We start from the raw sequence: 20207 nt of genomic DNA, 5'->3' as shown, positions 1-20207 counted from the left end.
CATAAACTTTACTTTGAACTTCTGCAAACAAGGAACAGAGATCCAGTTGCTGCCATTGGATGGAAGAAAGTTTCACAAGAAGGGCAAGTGGTTAATAAGGTTTCACAGCTGATATTCTGTGTAAACTTAGAACCTTGAAACCATAATTATGAGATGCTTTGCAGTCCCCACCCTACCTTCCCTTTATCAATGAAATCTTTAGATACTTCTGAGGTCAGGCCTCAGCTTCTGACTTTTATCCCTTGACTCCAATCAGCATCTTTTCCCCTAAAAGACCAAGCAAGATTAGCATGTAAAGATTACAGACAAAAACCTGAGCTCACAGCACGACTTGCTCGTACATGTTAGATGTGTAGGTGGTGACAATGTAATCTGGCTACAAGTATCTACTTCTACTGCAGGCTAGCTTTTGAAATTAGATATATGTTTTTGCTTTTATTATTCACCCTGCATTGTTTAATCACTATATAAATATATTAAAAGAGGCCTTGAACGTCGGAAGGGTCTTTCTAAGCAGCAAAATATTTAGTTCCATTTTCTGTTGGCTAAATAGCTATGAACGTCAGATAAGTAGGCATGAAACTGCCCACATATTGGCACTAAATTGGATGCAAGAAAAGGAACATTTCACACTGGTACAATAGTAGGCGTCTTACTGAGATTGGTGCCAAGTCGCATTGTTGCAGCAGAGATGTGACATTTTTACCCTGCACGCAGATCTGACCTGGGAGTTCTTTATGCTGACATTTAGTGACAAAACTTGAGAAATGGGCAATATTTTAGTCCCAACATGCTTGCTTTACATAAGAAATAGAATTCACATACAGCATCTCAATTAAAGCTTTCAGAGGGATGTGGATTTTAAAATTTGAAATGTTTGGCTATGCTTTGTGCATTTTTTAAAGAATTCTCCTTGTAAGAAATTAATGTTTGCTTTTGAATTCTTGCTCAAGTAGCTTTTGTATTTTTGTGGGAGTGGCTGCAAAGTTCCCTTGAGAAGGCGGGTGGTGACATTAAAGAAAGATGCAGTAATAGAGGAAGGAAAGTCGTAGCAACCTTGGAGACGATCGCTCTTACCAACAGGAAAAATATTTGGCCAAAAGCCGAAGATGACAATACAATGCAAGTCCTGTTGAAACTAAATCTTTCTGCACTACTTGTTACTGTATTAAACAATTGATACAAGGAGCTCCTTTGATGACTCAGTGGATCAGTGCACCAATTGGTATGGTACTGACCCATGTGGCCCTCATTTTGATCCCTGGTTGGTGCTGTTGGCTGTTCTAAGCCGGCATTATAGTTAGGATGACTCGGTGGATCAATTAGTATAGTACTGACCCACATGGACCAAGAATGGGTCTAAATCTTGATCAGCGCACCAATTGCTATGGCACGAATCTAAATGGACCAAAAAGGCCCCAGTTTTGATCATTATCATCATAGGCAGTCCTTCGGAATCGAGGAAGACTTGCTTCCACTCTAAAAATGAGTCCTTAGGTTAGGTGGCTGAACAGTCCAATACGAGAACCACAGTCTCTGTAACAGGTGGGACAGATAGTCGTTGAGGGTAAGGGAGGGTGTGACTGGATTGCCGCATGCTCTTTCCGATGCCTGCACTTGGTTTCTGCATGCTCTCGGCGATGAGACTCACTGTGCTCAGCGCCCTCCCGGATACACTTCCTCCACCTCGGGCGGTCTCTGGCCAGGGACTCCCAGGTGTCAGTGGGAATGTTGCACTTTATCAGGGAGGCTTTGAGGGTGTCCTTGTAACTTTTCCTCTGCCCACCTTTGGCTCGTTTGCCATGAAGGAGTTCCGAGTAGAGCGCTTGCTTTGGGAGTCTCGTGTCTGGCATGCGAACAATGTGGCCAAGGTCTATGTCAAACACCAAAAATAAACTACTATTGCAACATTGCAACATAACTGAATATATCAAAACCTCAAGAATTCATAGGTACGTGCTTATGGCCACAATTTCCTGCTTTAATGATTTGGCATGTGTGATTTTTATGACCAAAGCGCAAGTAAGCTGCCAAATCCATTAAAATAGACCTGGATTTTTCATTTACAAAGGGGAAGACTACCTCAGCACCATAACCCTCATTAGCGTAACGGTAGAATTTACAATGTTACTTTCAGTGCAGCGCAATATCTGGGTGAGGCACAGGTGGCTTAATAAAAGGCAAGTAACCTAATGCTGTATACTTTCTTGAATAGAGAACAAACCATGATTATTTGTTCCTGCAACAGTTATTGTTACCAGGGTTTCAGTAAAATGTGATAATGGCATGTGAAACTTTTGTTTATGCCCACTTAAATTGTGAGAGATGGCCAGTGCAAATTTATAAATTTTGTCCTTCCACATTTGAGTTGTCTGGAGAGAACCTTTTGATTTATGCCACACTAGAAAGAAAGACTTGCATTTCTATAGTACCTTTGAAGGCCTCAGGACATCTCAAAGCGCTTTACAGCCAGAGAAGTACCTTTTAAAGTGTAGTCACTGTTGTAATGTAGGAAACACGGTAGCCAATTTGTGTACACCAAACTCCCAGATAATCTGTTTATTTAGTGGTGTTGGTTGAGGGTTAACTATTGTCCAGGACTACGGGGATAACTCCCCTGCTCCTCTTCAAAATTGTGCTGTGGGATCTTTTACGTCCACCTGAGAAGGCAAGATGATTTAACGTCTCATCCGAAAGATGGCACTTCCGACAGTGCAGCACTCCCTCAGCACTGCACTGGGAGTATCTGCCTAGATTTTTGTGCTCAAGTCTCTGGAGTGCAAAATGCAATTTTTCCTATAGCTTTTTAGTATCAGTCTGCTAAATAAGCGTGATGGCAATAGTGTTCGCTTCATTTCAATGCGACTCTAGCTCAGTTGATACCATTTATTATAGACTGATACTGGACGTAAAAGGAAAAATAATAAGCTTGTAATCACTGGCAAAGTTCCTTCATGTGCAAGTCACAGTTTCAGTGGATTAAAATTTTGATTCAGGAACAGAGTGTAAAAGTAGCAAATTGTATTATTCCCAGCTTATTTTTTAGCAGTGTGTAAATACTGTAAAGCTATTTTGTGATAAATCCAGTTTTATCAGTTTAAAGAATCCTGAAGGAGCATTTTATTTTGTTTCTGATTCTTGAATCAAATTCTAAATGCTCTGACTTAAATAATTCTGCCATTCCTTTTAGTCCTTTTAGGACTGCAGTGGCATTTTACACATACCAAATGAGTGATCGTTTTTTAGGCATTGAGCCATGCTAGATTTCAGATGGGGTTTAAGAGTCAAGGTAAAAAGACATGTTGAAGTAGAATCATAGAATGGTTACAGAACAGTAGGAGGTTATTCGGCCCGTTGAGTCCATGCTGGCTCTCTGCAAAAGCACTTCAGCTAGTGCCACTCCCCCGCCCTTTCCCCGTAGTCCTGCAATTTTGTTCCTTCAGGTACTTATCCAACTCCCTTTTGAAAGCCACAATTGAATCTGCCTTCACCAACCTTTCAGGGAGTGTATTCCAGATCCTAACAAATTGCTGCGTTTAAAAAAAGGTTTTTCCTTATGTCACCTTTGGTTCTTCTGCCAATCACCTTAATAAATCTGTGTTCTCTGGTTCTCGACCCTTTTGCCAATGGGAACAGTTTCTCTCTATCTACTCTGTCTAAACTCCCCTTGATTTTGAACACCTCTATCAAATCTCCTCTCAACTTTCTCTACCCTAAGGAGAACAACCCCAGCTTCTCCAGTCTATCCACATAACTGAAGTGCCTCATTCCTGGAATCATTTTTGTAAATCTTTTCTGCACTCTCTCTAAGGCCTTCACATCCTTCTGAAAGTACGGTGCCCAGAATTGGACACAATACTCCAGTTGAGGCCGACCCAGTGTTTTATAAAGTTTCGTCATGACGTCCTTGCCTTTGTACTCTGTGCCTCTATTTATGAAGCTCAGCATTCCGTATGTTTTTTTTAAACCACTTTCTCAACCTGCCCTGCCACCTTCAATGATTTGTGTTCTCGTAAACTGTGCTAAGGAGTAGAAGGATCCCCACATGACACGTTTCTGATCTCAGCTAGTTTATGAATTGGAGGCTAGCCTTTGTCACAAGATAGACTAAAGATGGAAATAAATGATGAAAACAATGGAAATAAGAACCTCCTAGCCAATATTCAGCCCTCAAATCAACATCAAACAGATGATCAGTCCTTCAGTTCTGTTTGTGGGAGCTTTCTGAGTGCAAATTGGCTGCCGCGTTTCCTACATTACTACACTTGAAAAAGCTGCAGGAAGATATCAATGAACTGGTCAGGTGGGCAGAACAGTGGCAAATGGAATTCAATCTGGATAAGTGTAAGGTAATGCATTTGGAGAGGTCAAATAAGGCAAGGGAATACATATTAAATGGTACGACACTGAAAAGTGTAGAGGAACAAAGGAACCTTGGAGTGCATGTCTACCGGTCCGTGAAGGTAGCAGGCCAGGTAGATAAGGTAATTATAGGGCATATGGAATACTTGCCTTTATTAGTCAAGGCATAGAATACAAGAGCAAGGAGGTTATGCTTGAACTGTATAAAACACTTGTTAGGCCACAGCTGGAGTACTGCATGCAGTTCTGGGTCACCACATTACAGGAAAGGGTGCAGAGAAGATTTACAAGAATGTTGCCTGGACTTTGGCTATAAGGAAAGATTGGAGATGTTGGGTCTGTTTTCTTTGGAAACAGAGGAGGCTAAGGGGAGACTTGATTGAAACATAGAAACATAGGGCCCAAGTTTCGGGCCGCTCCTAGAATGCCTTTTTTCGCGCCACAAAGTGCGCCCCAAAAAGGGGCTCCTAGCTGGTCCTCTTGAGTCAGGCACGGCGCAGCACGAGCTGTGGGGGGTGGAGCTAGGTCCCTGCACTGAAAACAGTGCCGGGACTTCTGCACATGCGCGCTACAGTGGGCGCACATGTGCAGTCGCTCCAGGCGCCCAAAACTATGTGGGAGGGGCTCGAAGCACGCAGCCCCTAGTCCTGGCCGAATGGCCTCACTGGGGCTGCGTGCATAAGGCTGCCTCCCATGCCCAGCTCCTGCTTCCTCCCGACTCGACTCCCGCTTCCCGCCGCACCCCCCCCCCCCCCCCCCCCCCGGCCCAGACCGGACCCGCTCGCCCCCCCCCCACCCGACCTGGCCTCCCTCTCCCTGCCCCTCGACCCTAACTGAACCGACCTCCCTCCCACCACCCCCCCCCCCCCCCCCAAAACCCGAGCCGACCCGCACTCCCCTCCTCCTCCCCCCCCCCCCCCCCCCCAACACACCACCCGACCTGACCTCCCTCTCCCCTCCCTCCCTCCCGATCTCCCTCCCTCCCGATCTCCCTCCCTCCCTCCCTCCGAACCGAACCGATCTCCCTCCGCCCCCCCGACCCGATCCGCACTCCCGAACCCGGACCCAACCCAACCCAACGCCACCTACCTGCAAATCTGGTGCTGGGGACGGGCCCTGCCCGAACGGCCCGTTTAGCCTCCCCCCACCCTTCTCCTTTCCTCCTCCCTTCTCCTCTTCCCCCCCCCCCCCTCTCCTCTCCCCCCCCCCCTCCCCTCTCCTCTCCCCCCCCTTCTCCCCCCCCCCTTCTCTTCGCCCCCTTCTCCTCCCCCTCCCCTCGCTGTCAGAAACACAGACAGAGAGTGAGAGACACACACAGACAGACAGACAGAGAGTGAGAGACACTGAAAGAGACACACAGAGGGGGAGGGGCGGGGAGAATCCCAGCATGCTGTTGGAGGGCTCCTGGTACTGCAGTCGGTAAATAGAAAATGTTTTATTTATTGATTTTTTTTGATTATTTTTTTTTTTGATTGATTTATTGATGTTTTTATCATTTATTATTGATGATGGCTCTTTATTTGTAAAACTGAAGTGTTTAATGTTTGTAAACTTCCCTTTAAACCCCCCCCATTCCCAACGCCTGATTTGGAACCTACGCCTGATTTTCTAAAGTGTAGACAAGGTTTTTTCGAGCGTACAAAAATCTTCACTTACTCCATACTAACTTAGAATGGAGTAAGTTTTCACTGCCGAAACTTTGAAAACAGGCGTAAGTGGCCGGACACGCCACCTTTTGGAAAAAGAAATTCTGTTCCAAAGTGAAACTGTTCTAACTGACTAGAACTGGAGCAAACTAAATGCCGAGAATTTGAATTTCTAAGATACTCCGTTCTACACCAGTTGCTCCAAAAAATCAGGAGCAACTGAGGCCGAAACTTGGGCCATAGAAAATAGGTGCAGGAGTAGGCCATTCGGCCCTTCGAGCCTGCACCACCATTCAATAAGATCATGGCTGATCATTCACCTCAGTACCCCTTTCCTGCTTTCTCTTCATACCCCTTGATCCCCTTAGCCGTAAGGGCCTTATCTAACGCCCTCTTGAATATATCCAATGAACTGCCATCAACAACTCCCTGCGGTAGGAAATTCCACAGGTTAACAACTCTGAGTGAAGAAGTTTCTCCTCATCTCAGTCCTAAATGGCTTATCCCTTATCCTTAGACTGTGTCCTCTGGTTCTGGACTTCCCCAACATCGGGAACATTCATCCTGCATCTAACCTGTCCAGTCCTGTCAGAATGTTATATGTTTCGATGAGATCCCCTCTCATCCTTCTAAATTCCAGTGAATACAGGCCCAGTCAATCCATTCTCTCCTCATATGTCAGTCCTGCCATCCCGGGAATCAGTCTGGTGAACCTTCGCTGCACTCCCTCAAAAGCAAGAACGTCTTTCCTCAGATTAGGAGACCAAAACGGAACACAATATTCCAGGTGAGGCCTCACCAAGGCCCTGTACAACTGGAGTAAGACCTCCCTGCTCCTATACACAAATCCTCTAGCTATGAAGGCCAACATTACCATTTGAGGTGTATAAAATTATGAGGGGCCTGGATAGAGTGGATAGGAAGATCCTGTTTCCTTTGGCAGAGAGTTCAACAACCAGGGGGCACAGATAGAAAGTAATTGGGGGAGGTTTAGAGGAGATATGAGGGGAAATGTCTTCACCCAGAGGGTGGTGAGGGTCTGGAACTCAATGCCTGCAAGTGTGGTAGAGGCAGAAACCCTCACCACATTTAAAAAAATATTTGGATGTGCACTTAAAGTGCCGTAACCTACAGGGCTATGGATCTAGAACTGGAAAGTGGGATTAGGCTCTTGGTCGGCTGGCACGGACACGATGGGCCGAAATGGCCTCCTTCCGTGCTGTAAATTTCTATGGATCTATGATTCTATGACTGAAAAGTGTCTTAAAAAATCCTGAGGTTGTGAAAGGCACTAAAAATGTAGGTACTTTCTTTATTTAACCCAGGATATTGTTTCTCCTATTTCCTACTCATTTGTTGTGTAGCTGCAGAGGCTGTTTATAGTGCTGGCGTTTAGTATGGGAGAGAGAAAATAATGAGTTTAAAAGTTAGCACTGGCAAATATTGCAGGAATCAAAGAGCTAATTTTGAAAAATGTGATGAAATGAATCTTATAACATTTTATTAGTTCAATTATGTTGATAAATGCTTTCATAGCTTTTTCTATAATCATTTTCTGTTTGTGAAGCAGCATCAATCTCAGATAAGAATGTGTAGAATAATTAACACACATAATATTTTTATCTCCCTCATAAGAAAAATCTGCATTGCTTCTGTTAAACCCATGTGTCAAAATTTGCCAATTATATATCCTCTGAATCCAACAACAGTTTATTTGAATATCGCACACCTTTTCCTTTGGACTTTTGAAAACACAAAAGCACCCAAGCCAAGCATGCCAGTTAGTCTTAAATGGCAGATATCTTTCTCTGAGGTAGAATGATAAAATTGCATTTCAAAAATGTGTTGTGCTTAATCATTAGAAGATGTTGAAGTTGTTGGCTTAGCCCTTTGTATAGATGTTATTAAGTAAAGTAATAGGATTTCAGACTGAGTTCCCACGGTTGGAATGATTCACTTTTGTTTATTACTCAGGAATTTGTGCATAGGAATAGGAGAAGGTTATTTGGTCCAGTGAGTCTGCCCATATTTTGTTCGACACAATTTTGATCCTAATTCCCATCCTGTCTCCATTTCTCTTAAGACCCTTATTTCTCAAATAATATGTCTCCATTTCAATTTATTCTGCATATGTGGCATTCTGGTGGCAGTGCACTCCAGAGTCTAACGATCATTTGTGTAACAAAATCTTGTCTTTTACCCTCTTCACTCATATTATCCCTTGGTGTATCTTGGAATTTCCATTGAATTGTGCCCAAATGTTCTGCAAGATCTTCTCCAGGAGTATCTCAGGGTACTGTTTTTCTTCACAGCTTGTGTGGTTGGTAAAGGTGGTTGTAATAAAAGCTACATTCGTTTGGTGTTCTTGTGAGCACAATCCTTTAATACTCTTTCAGCCTTCCCTACACATGGGATTGCATTGCACTTTTTAGCGAATCAGGAATTTCCTCAGGGTGGAGGTTCTCCCCATAGGTTGACGTTACTTCCATGGTAGATCAGCAGAAAGTGTGTTCTGCCATTCTTCCACAAATTCCTACTGTTCGTGCTATTAAGACTTATCTTTCTTGTTTATCAATCTGATGAATAATTACCTCAACAACAATAACTTTTATTTATATAGCGCCTTTAATGTAGTGAAGCATCCCGAGGCCTTCACAGGAGTATTATGCGATAAAAATTTAGCGTAGAATTTAGCGCAGGTGACCAAAAGCTTGGTCAAAGAGGTATGTTTTAAGGATCGTCTTGAAGGAGGAAAGAGAGGTGGAGAGGTTTAGGCAGGGATTTCCAGAGCTTGGGGCCCAGGCAGCTGAAGGCACGGTCACCAATCAGGGATGTTTTAAGGAGGGCAGAATTAGAGGAGCGCAGACATCGGGGAGCGGGGGTGGGGGGTGGGGGGGGGAATTTTGGGGCTGGAGGAGATTACAGAGATAAGGAGGGGCGAAGCCATGGAGGGATTTGAAAATAAGGATGAGAATTTTGAAATCGAGGCCTTCCTGAACCGGAAGCCAATGTTGGTCAGCGAACACAGGGGTGATGGATGAGCGGGACTTGGTGCGAGTTAGGACACGGGTAGCCGAGTTTTGAATCGCCTCTAGTTTACGTAAGGTAGAATGTGGAAGGCCAGCCTGGAGTGCATTGGAATAGTCAAGTCTAGAGGTAACAAAGGCATGGATGAGGGCTTCAGCTGCGGATGAGCTGAGGCAAGGGTGGAGACTGGCGATGTCACGGAGGTGGAAATGGGCGGTCTTAGTTATGCTGCTGATATGGGTCGAAAGCTCATTTCAGGGTTAAATGTGACACCAAGGTTGCAAACGGTCTGGTTCAGCCGCAGCCAGGAGTTGGGGAGAGGGATGGAGTCAGAGTCTAGGGAACGGAGTTTGTGGCGGGGACCGAAAACAATAACTTCGGTCTTCCCAATATTCAATTGGAGAAAATTTCAGCTCATCCAGAACTGGATGTCGGACAGCAGTCTGTCAATTTAGAGACCGTGGAGTGGTCGAGAGAAGTGGTGGTGAGGTAGAGTTGGGTGTCATTAGCGCACATGTGGAAACCGATGCTGTGTTTCTGGATGATGTCACCAAGGAGCAACATGTAGATGAGAAATAGGACGGGGCCAAGGGTAGATCCTTGGGGGACACCAGAGGTAACGATGCGGGGGCAGAAAGAGAAGCCATTGCAGGTGGGTTTCTGGCTACGATTAGATAATAATGGAACCAGGCAAGTGCAGTCCCACCCAACTGAACAACAGTGAAGAGGCATTGGAGGAGGATAGAGTGGTTAACCGTGTAAAAGGCTGCAGACAGGTCGAATAGGATGAGGAGGGATAGTTTGCCTTTGTCACAGTCACAAAGGATGTCATTTGTGACTTTGATGAGAGCTGTTTCAGTACTGTGGTAGGCGTGGAAACTGGATTGGAGGGATTCAAACATGGAATTATGGGAAAGATTGGCATGAATTTGGGAGGCAACAACACATTCAAGGACTTTGGAGAGGAAAGGGAGGTTGAGATAAGGCATAAGAAATAGGAGCAGGAGTAGGCCATATGGCCCCTCTAGCCTGCTCCGCCATTCAATAAGATCATGGCTGATCTGATCATGGACTCAGCTCCGCTTCCCTGCCCGCTCCCCATAACCCTTCACTCCCTTATCGCTCAAAATTCTGTCTATCTCCGCCTTAAATATATTCAGTGACCCATCCCCACAGCTCTCTGGGGCAGAGAATTCCACAGATTTACAACCCTCAGAGAAAAAATTTCTCCTCATCTCAGTTTTAAATGGGTGGCCCCTTATTCTAAAACTATGTCCCCTAGTTCTAGTCTCCTCTATCAGTGGAAGTTTGCAAGGACAGAGGGATCGAGGGTTGGTTTTTTTGAGGAGAGGGGTGATGATGGCTGATTCAAGAGAGAGGGGGACAGTACCCGAGGAGAGCGAACCGTTAACAATGTCAGCTAACATGGCAGCCGGAAAAGCAAGTTGTGTGGTCAGCAGTTTGGTGGGAATAGGGTCAAGGGAGCAGGAAGTGGGTCTGATGGACAGGATGAGCTCGGAAAGGTCATGAGGGGAGATCAGAGAGAAACTGGAGAAAGATGTGAGGTCAGGAGGCTAGGGCAGGGGGCTTTCTTAGAGGAAGTTTGGCCCGGTGGGCTAGGGGAGGAAGGGAAGAGGCAGAAGCGGCTGAACAGATGGTCTCAATCTTAGAGACAAAGAAGTCCATGAGCTCCTCACACTTATTGTCGGAGATGAGGGTGGAGACTGGGGAGAGGGGTTTAAAAAGACGCTTAGCAGTGGAGAATAGAAGCCGTGGTTTATCTTTACATTCCAGAATGATTGTGGAATAGTGAGTGATTTTGGCAGACGAGAGCAGGACCTGATGATGTTTTATGTGGTCCAGCCAGATTTGGCGGTGAATGGCTAAACCAGTTGTCGCCTTATTCGTTCAATTGTGTATGTCCCTTGGACTTAAGGGAGCGAAGATCAGGGCTGTACATGGGGGAATGGCCAGGGTGAGAGAGAGTAATTGTTTTAACAGGGACTAGGGCATCAAAGGTGGTGGTGAGGCAGCTTAACATATTTTACTTTCAAACATGGTCAACTTGCAGGCATGGTCCATTTCTCCCATTTTCTTCTTTTAGTTCTGTATTTTAGCATTTACAGTTTTGTTTTTAACCCGTATTTTCAAAATTTCTTTTTTCCTCTTCAGATACTGGCTCTTTTTATCATGATCAAAATGAAACTAGCATGGAAACAATGAACAGACAGCCTGATAACATGCAGCTGAATGGGTGCAGAATGTCAACGGCACGCTTTTCAACCTGGGTCACATTTGATGATGATCCAGATCTTGTGGCACCAGTACAATCATCTTCTTTGAAAGTGGGAAATTCTCATAACTGTGCAGCTCAAGAAAAGGACATGGTCTTCCTTGGGCCTAAAACTGGCATTGAAAAGACAGCCTCAAAGAATAATCTAGTGGATTTTTCTGCTGAAGAGAAGAAGGATGTGTTTGCACTAATTAGCCCAGCTATAAACCCCTGTTCACCAGCCCGCACTACTAACCCTTTTTTAGATGAAGCTCTGCGTGATGTCCAGCCATCACCAATCAACCCATTCCGATCATTCTTTGACCAAAATGAAAAGTCTGTCTTGGTGAATTCATTAGCGAGCAAATCTCCAATCTTTCAACAACAAAATGTACCTGATTCTCCATTTCTTGATGCACACATCAATTATCAAAGGGATTCTATGATGTCACCCAGTTATTCTCCAGATCCTATTTCCCCATGTTTTGGTGGAACCCTAAATTTTCAAAGAAATTCGGTTATGTTCAGGAATTCTCCAGATCTGGTCTCTCCATTTCCTGCTGAAAATATGAATGATCGAAGAGATTCTGTTTTTACAAATTCACCAAATCTAGTCATCTCGTTTTCTGATGTAAAAATCAGTAATCAAAGGGATTCTATTATATTCAGCAATGCCGAGGATCTAATTCCCTCATTTTCTGACGTAAAAAACAGTAATCAAAGGGATTCTGCTGTATTCAGGAATTCTCCAGATCCTGCGCCTCAATTTCCTGCTACAGATGTGAATGATCAAAGGGACTCTGTTTTCATCAATTTGCCAGGTCCAATGTCCCCACTTTCTGACATAAAAATCAATAGTCAAAGGGATTCTATTATGTCATTTGGTCGTTCTTCAGACTCCCCATTTTCCAGTTCTCACATCAATGGTCAAAGGGATTCCATTATGTTCAATGATTCTTTAAATCCTGTATTTATGGACGACTCAATGAACTGCAGCCCTCACCTTGCAGCGCTAACTCAGCTTAAACAAATCCAAATTGTGGATCCAGACCAGCTTGACAGCCTTACCTTAGCCGATGACCCTTTGCACTCTCCAGGAACAGAAAGCTTCACATTTAACTCAATTCACCTGCAGCACATAGATGGCTGGCCAATGATGCTGAGAATACCTGAGAAAAAGAACATAATGTCATCAAGACACTGGGGACCTATATATGTCAAAATGCTGGATAATGCACGTTTACAACTTTTTTATGAAAAGGGCCTTGAAAAGCCTTTTAGGGAGGTCCAACTTCTGCCCTGCCATGAGCTGTCTGAACTCAAACTTCAGAACTTTGATGAAAATGGTAAAATACACACTATAAGAATAGATCAAGTATTATACAGGGAAAAACGGAAATACCATCCCATGCCAACAGTAGTACAAGCACCAGTCAAGGTGCAGGTGATCAAACTGGGCACCACATGTTATGAAGATTATGTAAGCTTTGTGACTGCAGTTCAGGATATACTAATGAAACTGCCAAGTGTCAGAGATATTTGTGCCAATTACTTTGAAGAAGAGATAACAGTGGAAGTGCAGGACGAATTTAGAGGTATTGTGGCCAAAGAAGACAACAAGCTCATCCAACACTCCGTGGTCACTCACATCAACGTTCTGGCTTTTGTTTCTGGGATGCCAGAATGCAGGATAGGCTTCAATGATGTTCAAATGAAGGGAAATGAAGTTGTGTCAAGGCACGACATTATTCCCACAACCACAACTAAGTGGATTAAAATGAGTGACTGCCAGTTCCACAAATGTGGGAATGTTGATGAATTCAAAGACTCAAGATTAATTACGTTTTTACCATTAGATGGTCATAAGTTTGAGTTAATGCGTTTCAGGGCTACATATGGTGAGAAGACACTTCCTTTCTCCCTTAAAACCTTAGCTACTGTTAAAGGGGCCGAAGTGGAACTTCAGTCTTGGTTGGTGATGTCATCAGGGTTTGTGTCCAATCGGGATCAATTTGCAGCAATACCTTGTGAAAATGTGATGATTCGGTATCCAGTGCCAATAGATTGGGTTAAGAACTTTCGACGAGAAGGTGTCTTGCGAGAGAAGTCCCTGAAAGCCAGAGTGAATAGGAGTGCCAGCTTTGGTAGTGCTAGCGTGTCTGGCTCTGAACCTGTAATGAGAGTAACACTGGGAAGTGCCAAGTATGAACATGCCTTTAAGTCTATTGTATGGAGAATCAACAGACTTCCTGATAAAAATTCAGGTGAGTGCCATTGGGGGTGTTGTGGATGTGTAGGAACTCTTGCTAAAACATTTTGTCCCAACCAGTCTATGTTTTCAACAAAGTATGATGTTAGTTATGATTGTACAGTACTATAAAGAAAAGAGCGTGCGGCAAACCAGTCCCACCCACCCCTTCCCTCAATGACTATCTGTCCCACCTGTGACAGAGTCTGTGGCTCCCGTATTGGACTGTTCAGCCACCAAAGAACTCACTTCAGGAGTGGAAGCAAGTCTTCCTCGATTCCGAGGGACTGCCTATGATGATGATAAAGGAAAAAGTTGAAAATTACCAATTATGAAATTGTGTCTCCAATTTAGGTTAAATAAAACTATCTGACGAGCTGTGTATCAAAAGAATTCATGACAATGTCATTGACACGTCAATACATTGTAGTCAAAAATTAATTTTTCTTCTTTTCATTTACTTACTGACAATTCAAACTTTGTAAAGTCATGAAAATATAGAGAAGATGCCACTGTTGCAAAAATCTTCTGTCCTGCCACCTTCACTGATTTCTATATCAGTGCTCAGGTTTGTATGTGGGGCCTTAATAGATTATTCAAAACTAAAAATGGTAAAAGTAATAATGTTTAAAAGGAAATTGTTCTCGATCAGGCCAACATCCCCAGCATCGAAGCACTGACCACACTCGACCAGCTCCGTTGGGCGGGCCACATTGTTTGCATGCCCGACACAAGACTCCCAAAGCAAGCGCTCTACTTGGCATTCCTACACGGCAGGCGATCCCCAGGTGTGCAGAGGAAATGCTTCAAGGACACCCTCAAAGCCTCCTTGATAAAGTGAAACATCCCCACCGACATCTGGGAATCCCTGGCCAAAGACCGCCCTAAGTGGAGGAAGTGCATCCGGGAAGGCGCTGAGCACCTCGAGTCTCGTCGCCGAGAGCATGCAGAAACCAAGCGCAGGCAGCAGAAGGAGCATGTGGCAAACCAGACTTCCCACCCACCTTTCCTTCAACGACTGTCTGTCCCACCTGTGACAGAGACTGTCATTCCTGTATTGGACTGTTCAGCCACCTGAGAACTCACTTTTAGAAACATAGAAAATAGGTGCAGGAGTAGACCATTCGGCCCTTCGAGCCTGCACCGCCATTCAATGAGTTCATGGCTGAACATGCAACTTTAGTACCCCATTCTGCTTTCTCGCCATACCCCTTGATCCCCCTAGTAGTAAGGACTACATCTAACTCCTTTTTGAATATATTTAGTGAATTGGCCTCAACAACTTTCTGTGGTAGAGAATTCCACAGGTTCACCACTCTCTGGGTGAAGAAGTTTCTCCTCATCTCGGTCCTAAATGGCTTACCCCTTATCCTTAGACTGTGCCCCCTGGTTCTGGACTTCCCCAACATTGGAAACATTCTTCCTGCATCTAACCAGTCAGAATTTTAAATGTTTCTATGAGATCCCCTCTCATTCTTCTGAACTCCAGTGAATACAAGCCCAGTTGATCCAGTCTTTCTTGATATGTCAGTCCCGCCATCCCGGGAATCAGTCTGGTGAACCTTTGCTGCACTCCCTCAATAGCAAGAATGTCCTTCCTCAAGTTAGGAGACCAAATCTGTACACAATACTTCAGGTGTGGCCTCACCAAGCCCCTGTACAACTGTAGCAACACCTCCCTGACCCTGTACTCAAATCCCCTCGCTATGAAGACCAACATGCCATTTGTTTTCTTAACCGCCTGCTGTACCTGCATGCCAACCTTCAGTGACTGATGTACCATGACACCCGGGTCTCATTGCACCTCCCTTTTCCTAATCTGTCACCATTCAGATAATAGTCTGTCTCTCTGTTTTTACCACCAAAGTGGATAACCTCACATTTATCCACATTATACTTCATCTGCCATGCATTTGCCCACTCACCTAACCTATCCAAGTCGCTCTGCAGCCTCATAGCATCCTCCTTGCAGCTCACATTGCCACCCAACTTAGTGTCATCCACAAATTTGGAGATATTACATTTAATCCCCTCGTCTAAATCATTAATGTGCAATGTAAACAGCTGGGGCCCCAGCACAGAACCTTGTGGTACCCCACTAGTCACTGCCTGCCATTCTGAAAAGTACCCATTTACTCCTACTCTTTGCTTCCTGTCTGACAACCAGTTCTCAATCCACGTCAGCACACTACCCCTAATCCCATGTGCTTTAACTTTGCACATTAATCTCTTGTGTGGGATCTTGTCGAAAGCCTTCTGAAAGTCCAAATACACCACATCAACTGGTTCTCCCTTGTCCACTCTACTGGAAACATCCTCACAAAATTCCAGAAGATTTGTCAAGCATGATTTCCCTTTCACAAATCCATGCTGACTTGGACCTATCATGTCACCTCTTTCCAAATGCGCTGCTATGACATCCTTAATAATTGATTCCATCATTTTACCCACTACTGCTGTCAGGCTGACTGGTCTATAATTCCCTGTTTTCTCTCTCCCTCTTTAGAGTGGAAGCAAGTCTTCCTCAATTCCAAGGGACTGTCTATGGGGGATGAAATGGAAATTGATCTTGTAAGGGATATTCTTCTCTAGATTATTGCTACTTTATGCTTGAGAGAATTATTAAGTGTGTTTTCATTATGCCTGTTGGAAATATGTAACATTAAGGGGCAGAGTTCTCTTATAATAGAATCATAGAATAGTACCGCACAGAAGGACACCATTCAGCCCATGGCTCATTTGAAGAACAATCCAGTTAGTCAAAGCATAAAATCATATAGCACAGAAGGCCAATTGGCCACCGTGTCTCTGTCAGCTGTTTGAAAGAGCTTTCCCCATAGTCATTCAAATTTCTTGTTTTCAAGTAGATATCCTATTCTCTTGAATGTTACAATTAAATCTACCTCCATCTCCGTTTCAGGCATTGCATTCTTGATCATCATAACTTTCTGCGTAAATTCATTTCTACTTTCCTCTCTGGAGATTTTGCCAAGTGGTTACTGATCCAGCTGACAGTGGAAATAGTTTCATCTTATATACTCTTATCAAAACCCCTCATTATTATAAACACCTCTATTCTGTATATCCACCAGTTTTTTTGATGATTTTAGGGTGTGCATCTTTCTCGGCTCTGTAAAACATGCAATTTCATATTCAACTGGCCCTTAATCACAAAACATTTTCATATAAAAATAATGCACTTTTACTTGCATATCCCTGGACAATGATAAGTCAGATATTGGATACTGTAGTCTTAATCCAGTTCTTTGTAAGCATGAGTCCACAGCACAGAAATGGGCATTAAATTGCAAGTCGAGAAGATACAAGGGGGCCAAAGTTCAGCCTCCCAGTCAGGCCTGTGGCAGTGTCGAATGGCCGCTGATTTGTAGTCGAATAGCCGCTGCTTGCAAAATTCTCCCCAGTGGTTTTTCCGGAGGTCCCTGCTGCTGCCGAACCCTCCTAAGTGCGTCATCAAAGCGTGCACCACCGATGTCCCGCCCCACAAGCAAAATTCATCATAGAAAATCTTTCGGCCACCACTCGGTGCCCCCGACAGCTTTTTCGGTCAATGCAGTGTGTGTAAAATGTCGGTGCGGCTGTCATTAATGGGGAAGGCGCACTGCCGCGGCCGCCATCTTATTTTTTTCTGTCGGCCGACTGCCAGGTCAGCCCGACAATTATGCCCTCGGCCGGGTTGCCAACGGGCAGCTTGGCATCCCCTCTTGGGTGCCAGGCTGCTGGCCTGGCTGAAGCCTCCCTTGGTGGCCTGGTGGACCTAACTTAAAAAGCTGCAGAGCTCGCAGTGGCCCTCCCCTTTAACTGAAGAGGAGGCACGTGTTGACGCGCCAGCGTGATGGTGTCACCAGCCCGGCGCTGATGACTGACAGCGGCGGAGAGTCCGTTCCGCCCCCATTATGATGGCCAACTCCGCTCCTGCCCCCACTTCCGCCATCACTGTGACCAACTTTCGCCCCACTCAAACAAAAACAACAAATAGGTGAATTTCGCAAAATGGACCGCCGCATCCATTGTGGCAGTCAAAACATTAAAAAAACGGTAGGTGCGACCCGTTTCCGGCGTGTTGAATTTCGGCCCCAAGAAATATTGATATAAGAAATAGAGATGTCAATCGGATCCAGCAGGAGGGAGGCCCATGCTGTCCTGGAATTGAGGCAAATGGTGAGGACAGTGTCGGCTGTGGCTCAGTGGGTAGCACTCTCGCCTCTGAGACAGAACATTGTGGGTTCAAGCCCCATTCCCGGTTCATGAGCACAAAAATCTAGGCTGATGCTACAGTGCAGTACTGAGGGTGCGCTGCACAGTCATGAAGCGCCGTCTTTCAGATAAGATGTTAAATGTCTGCTCTCTCAGTTGGACCTAAAGGATCCCATGATGAAGAAGAAGACAACGACTTGCATTTATATAGCGCCTTTCACAACCACCGGACATCTCATCTGAAAGATAGCACCTCCAACAATGCAGCACTCCCTCAGCACTGGACTGCAGTGCCAGTCTAGTTTTTGTGCTCAAGTCTCTGAAGTGGGACTTTAACCCAGAACCTTCTGACTCAGAGGTGACAGTGCTACCGGCTGAGCCACTGGCTGACACATGGCACTATAAGAAGTAACGGGTAGTTCTCTTCGATGTCCTGGCCAATATTTATCTCTCAACCACTTAATGACCAGATTATCTGGAGTTTTTTTTATCAATTTGCTGTTTGTGGGACCTTGCTGTGCGCAAATTGGCTGAGCACAGTGCGCACTGTGACTACACTATAAAAAAAGGTACATAATTAGCGATAGGACGCTTTGGGACAACCTGAGGTTGTGAATGGCGCTATATAAATGCAAGCCTTTCAGTGTATGGGAAACTTCATTGTATTCTAACCTGCATACCTGACCTGTGAAAGTGAAAGAATGTGATGTGAAGCATGAAACGAGCATGTTGTTTCTGCTCAATTACTGAAGAATTCATAAGCTTTTGTGCCTAATTCAACCCTCCGGCTTCTTGCATTGCCTTACCAGACATGGCCTAACCACTATGATGCATTCCTCAGCCTGCCCCTGCGGTCATTATTTGTAGTGGTGGTCTTTAGGCATACTGACTCATTTTAAAAAAAAATAATAATAATTTCTAATGTATCATTTATTTCAGAGAATATAAAATAGTTACTTTGGCATTTAACAAAATAGGGAAATTGTTAGGAGCTTATTTCTTTGTACGGCTGAATCCAACAAGTCTGATCCATTCTCACCCTTTCCTTCAACGACTGTGTGTCCCACCTGTGAGACTGTAATTCCTGTATTGGACTGTTCAGTCACCTGAGAACTCACTTTTAGAGTGGAAGCAAGTCTTCCCCAATTTCGAGGGACTGCCCAGGATGATTTTTTCTGTGGGGTTTTTGTGCTTTAAAAGAATGTATATTTGTTGTAAATTATATGTTAATTCTTTAAATGCTAGCCATTGCTCATCTATCATCATACCTTTTAATGTAGTTTTCCAGTCTACCTTAGCCAACTCGCCCCTCATACCAATATAGTTTGCTTTGTTTAGATTTAAGACCTAAGTTTCGGATTTAACTAAATCACTTTCAAACGTAACATAAAATTCTATCATATTATGGTCACTCTTCCCCAAGGGCCCCTTTACTACAAGGTTATTAATTAACCCTTTCTCATTGCACAATACTATATCTAAAATAGCCTGTTCCCTTGGTTCCTCAACATACTAGCAAGCCAGATAGATAAGGTGAAGAAGTCATACGGAATGCTTGCCTTTATTAGCTGAGGCATAGAATATAAGAGCAGCGGGGGGGTGGTTATGCTTGAACTATATAAAACACTGGTTAGGCTACAGCTGGAGTACTGCGTGCAGTTCTGGGTCACCGCATTACGGGAAGGGCATGATTGCACTGGAAAGGGTACAGAGGAGATTTACGAGGATGTTCCCGGGAGTGGAGAACCTTAGCTATGAGGACAGTTTGGATAGGCTGGGTTTGTTTTCCTTGGAACAGAGGAGGCTGAGGGGAGGCCTCATTGAGGTATATAAAATTATGAGGGGCCTAGATAGAAAGGGCCTATTTCTCTTTAGCAGAGGGGTCAACAACCAGGGGGCATAAATTTAAAGTATTTGGTAGAAAGGTTCGAGGGGATTTGAGGGGAAATTTCTTCACGCAGAGGGTTGTGGGGGTTTGGAGCTCGCTGCCTGAAAGGGTGATAGAGGTAGAAACCCACACCACATTTAAAAAGTACTTGGATGTGCACTTGAAGTACCGTGACCGGCAGGGTTACGGACCTGGAGCTGGAAAGTGGGATTAGGCCAGATAGCTCTTTGTCGGCCGGCACGGTCACGATGGGCCAAAATGACCTCCTACCATGCTGTAAACTTCTATGATTAATAGAAACATAGAAAATAGGTGCAGAATAGGCCATTCGGCCCTTCGAGCCTGCACCACCATTCAATAAGATCATGGCTGATCATTCACCTCAGTACCCAGTTCCTGCTTTTACTCCATACCCCTTGATCCCTTTAGCCGTAAGGGCCATATCTAACTCCCTCTTAAATATATCCAATGAACTGGCATCAACAACTCTCTGCGGCAGGGAATTCCACAGGTGAACAACTCTCTGAGTGAAGAAGTTTCTCCTCATCT

At 44.5% G+C, this 20207-nt stretch overlaps 1 protein-coding gene across 8 annotated transcripts in view; it reads left to right on the top strand.

Moving 5' to 3' along the window:
* Positions 1-20207, top strand: part of ston2 (stonin 2) — a 158278-nt gene that overhangs the window by 118973 nt on the left and 19098 nt on the right. For all 8 annotated transcript variants that reach the window (XM_070879643.1, XM_070879644.1, XM_070879639.1 and 5 more), the window contains one exon: positions 11208-13571. In XM_070879643.1, coding sequence (XP_070735744.1) covers positions 11208-13571 — 2364 coding nt within the window. The remainder of the gene's footprint in view (positions 1-11207; positions 13572-20207) is intronic.

Source organism: Pristiophorus japonicus, chromosome 4 (assembly GCF_044704955.1).
Source record: "Pristiophorus japonicus isolate sPriJap1 chromosome 4, sPriJap1.hap1, whole genome shotgun sequence".
Lineage (NCBI taxonomy): Eukaryota > Metazoa > Chordata > Chondrichthyes > Pristiophoridae > Pristiophorus > Pristiophorus japonicus.
Note: the sequence above shows the minus strand (reverse complement) of the source record. Positions and strands in the feature narration are given on the sequence as shown.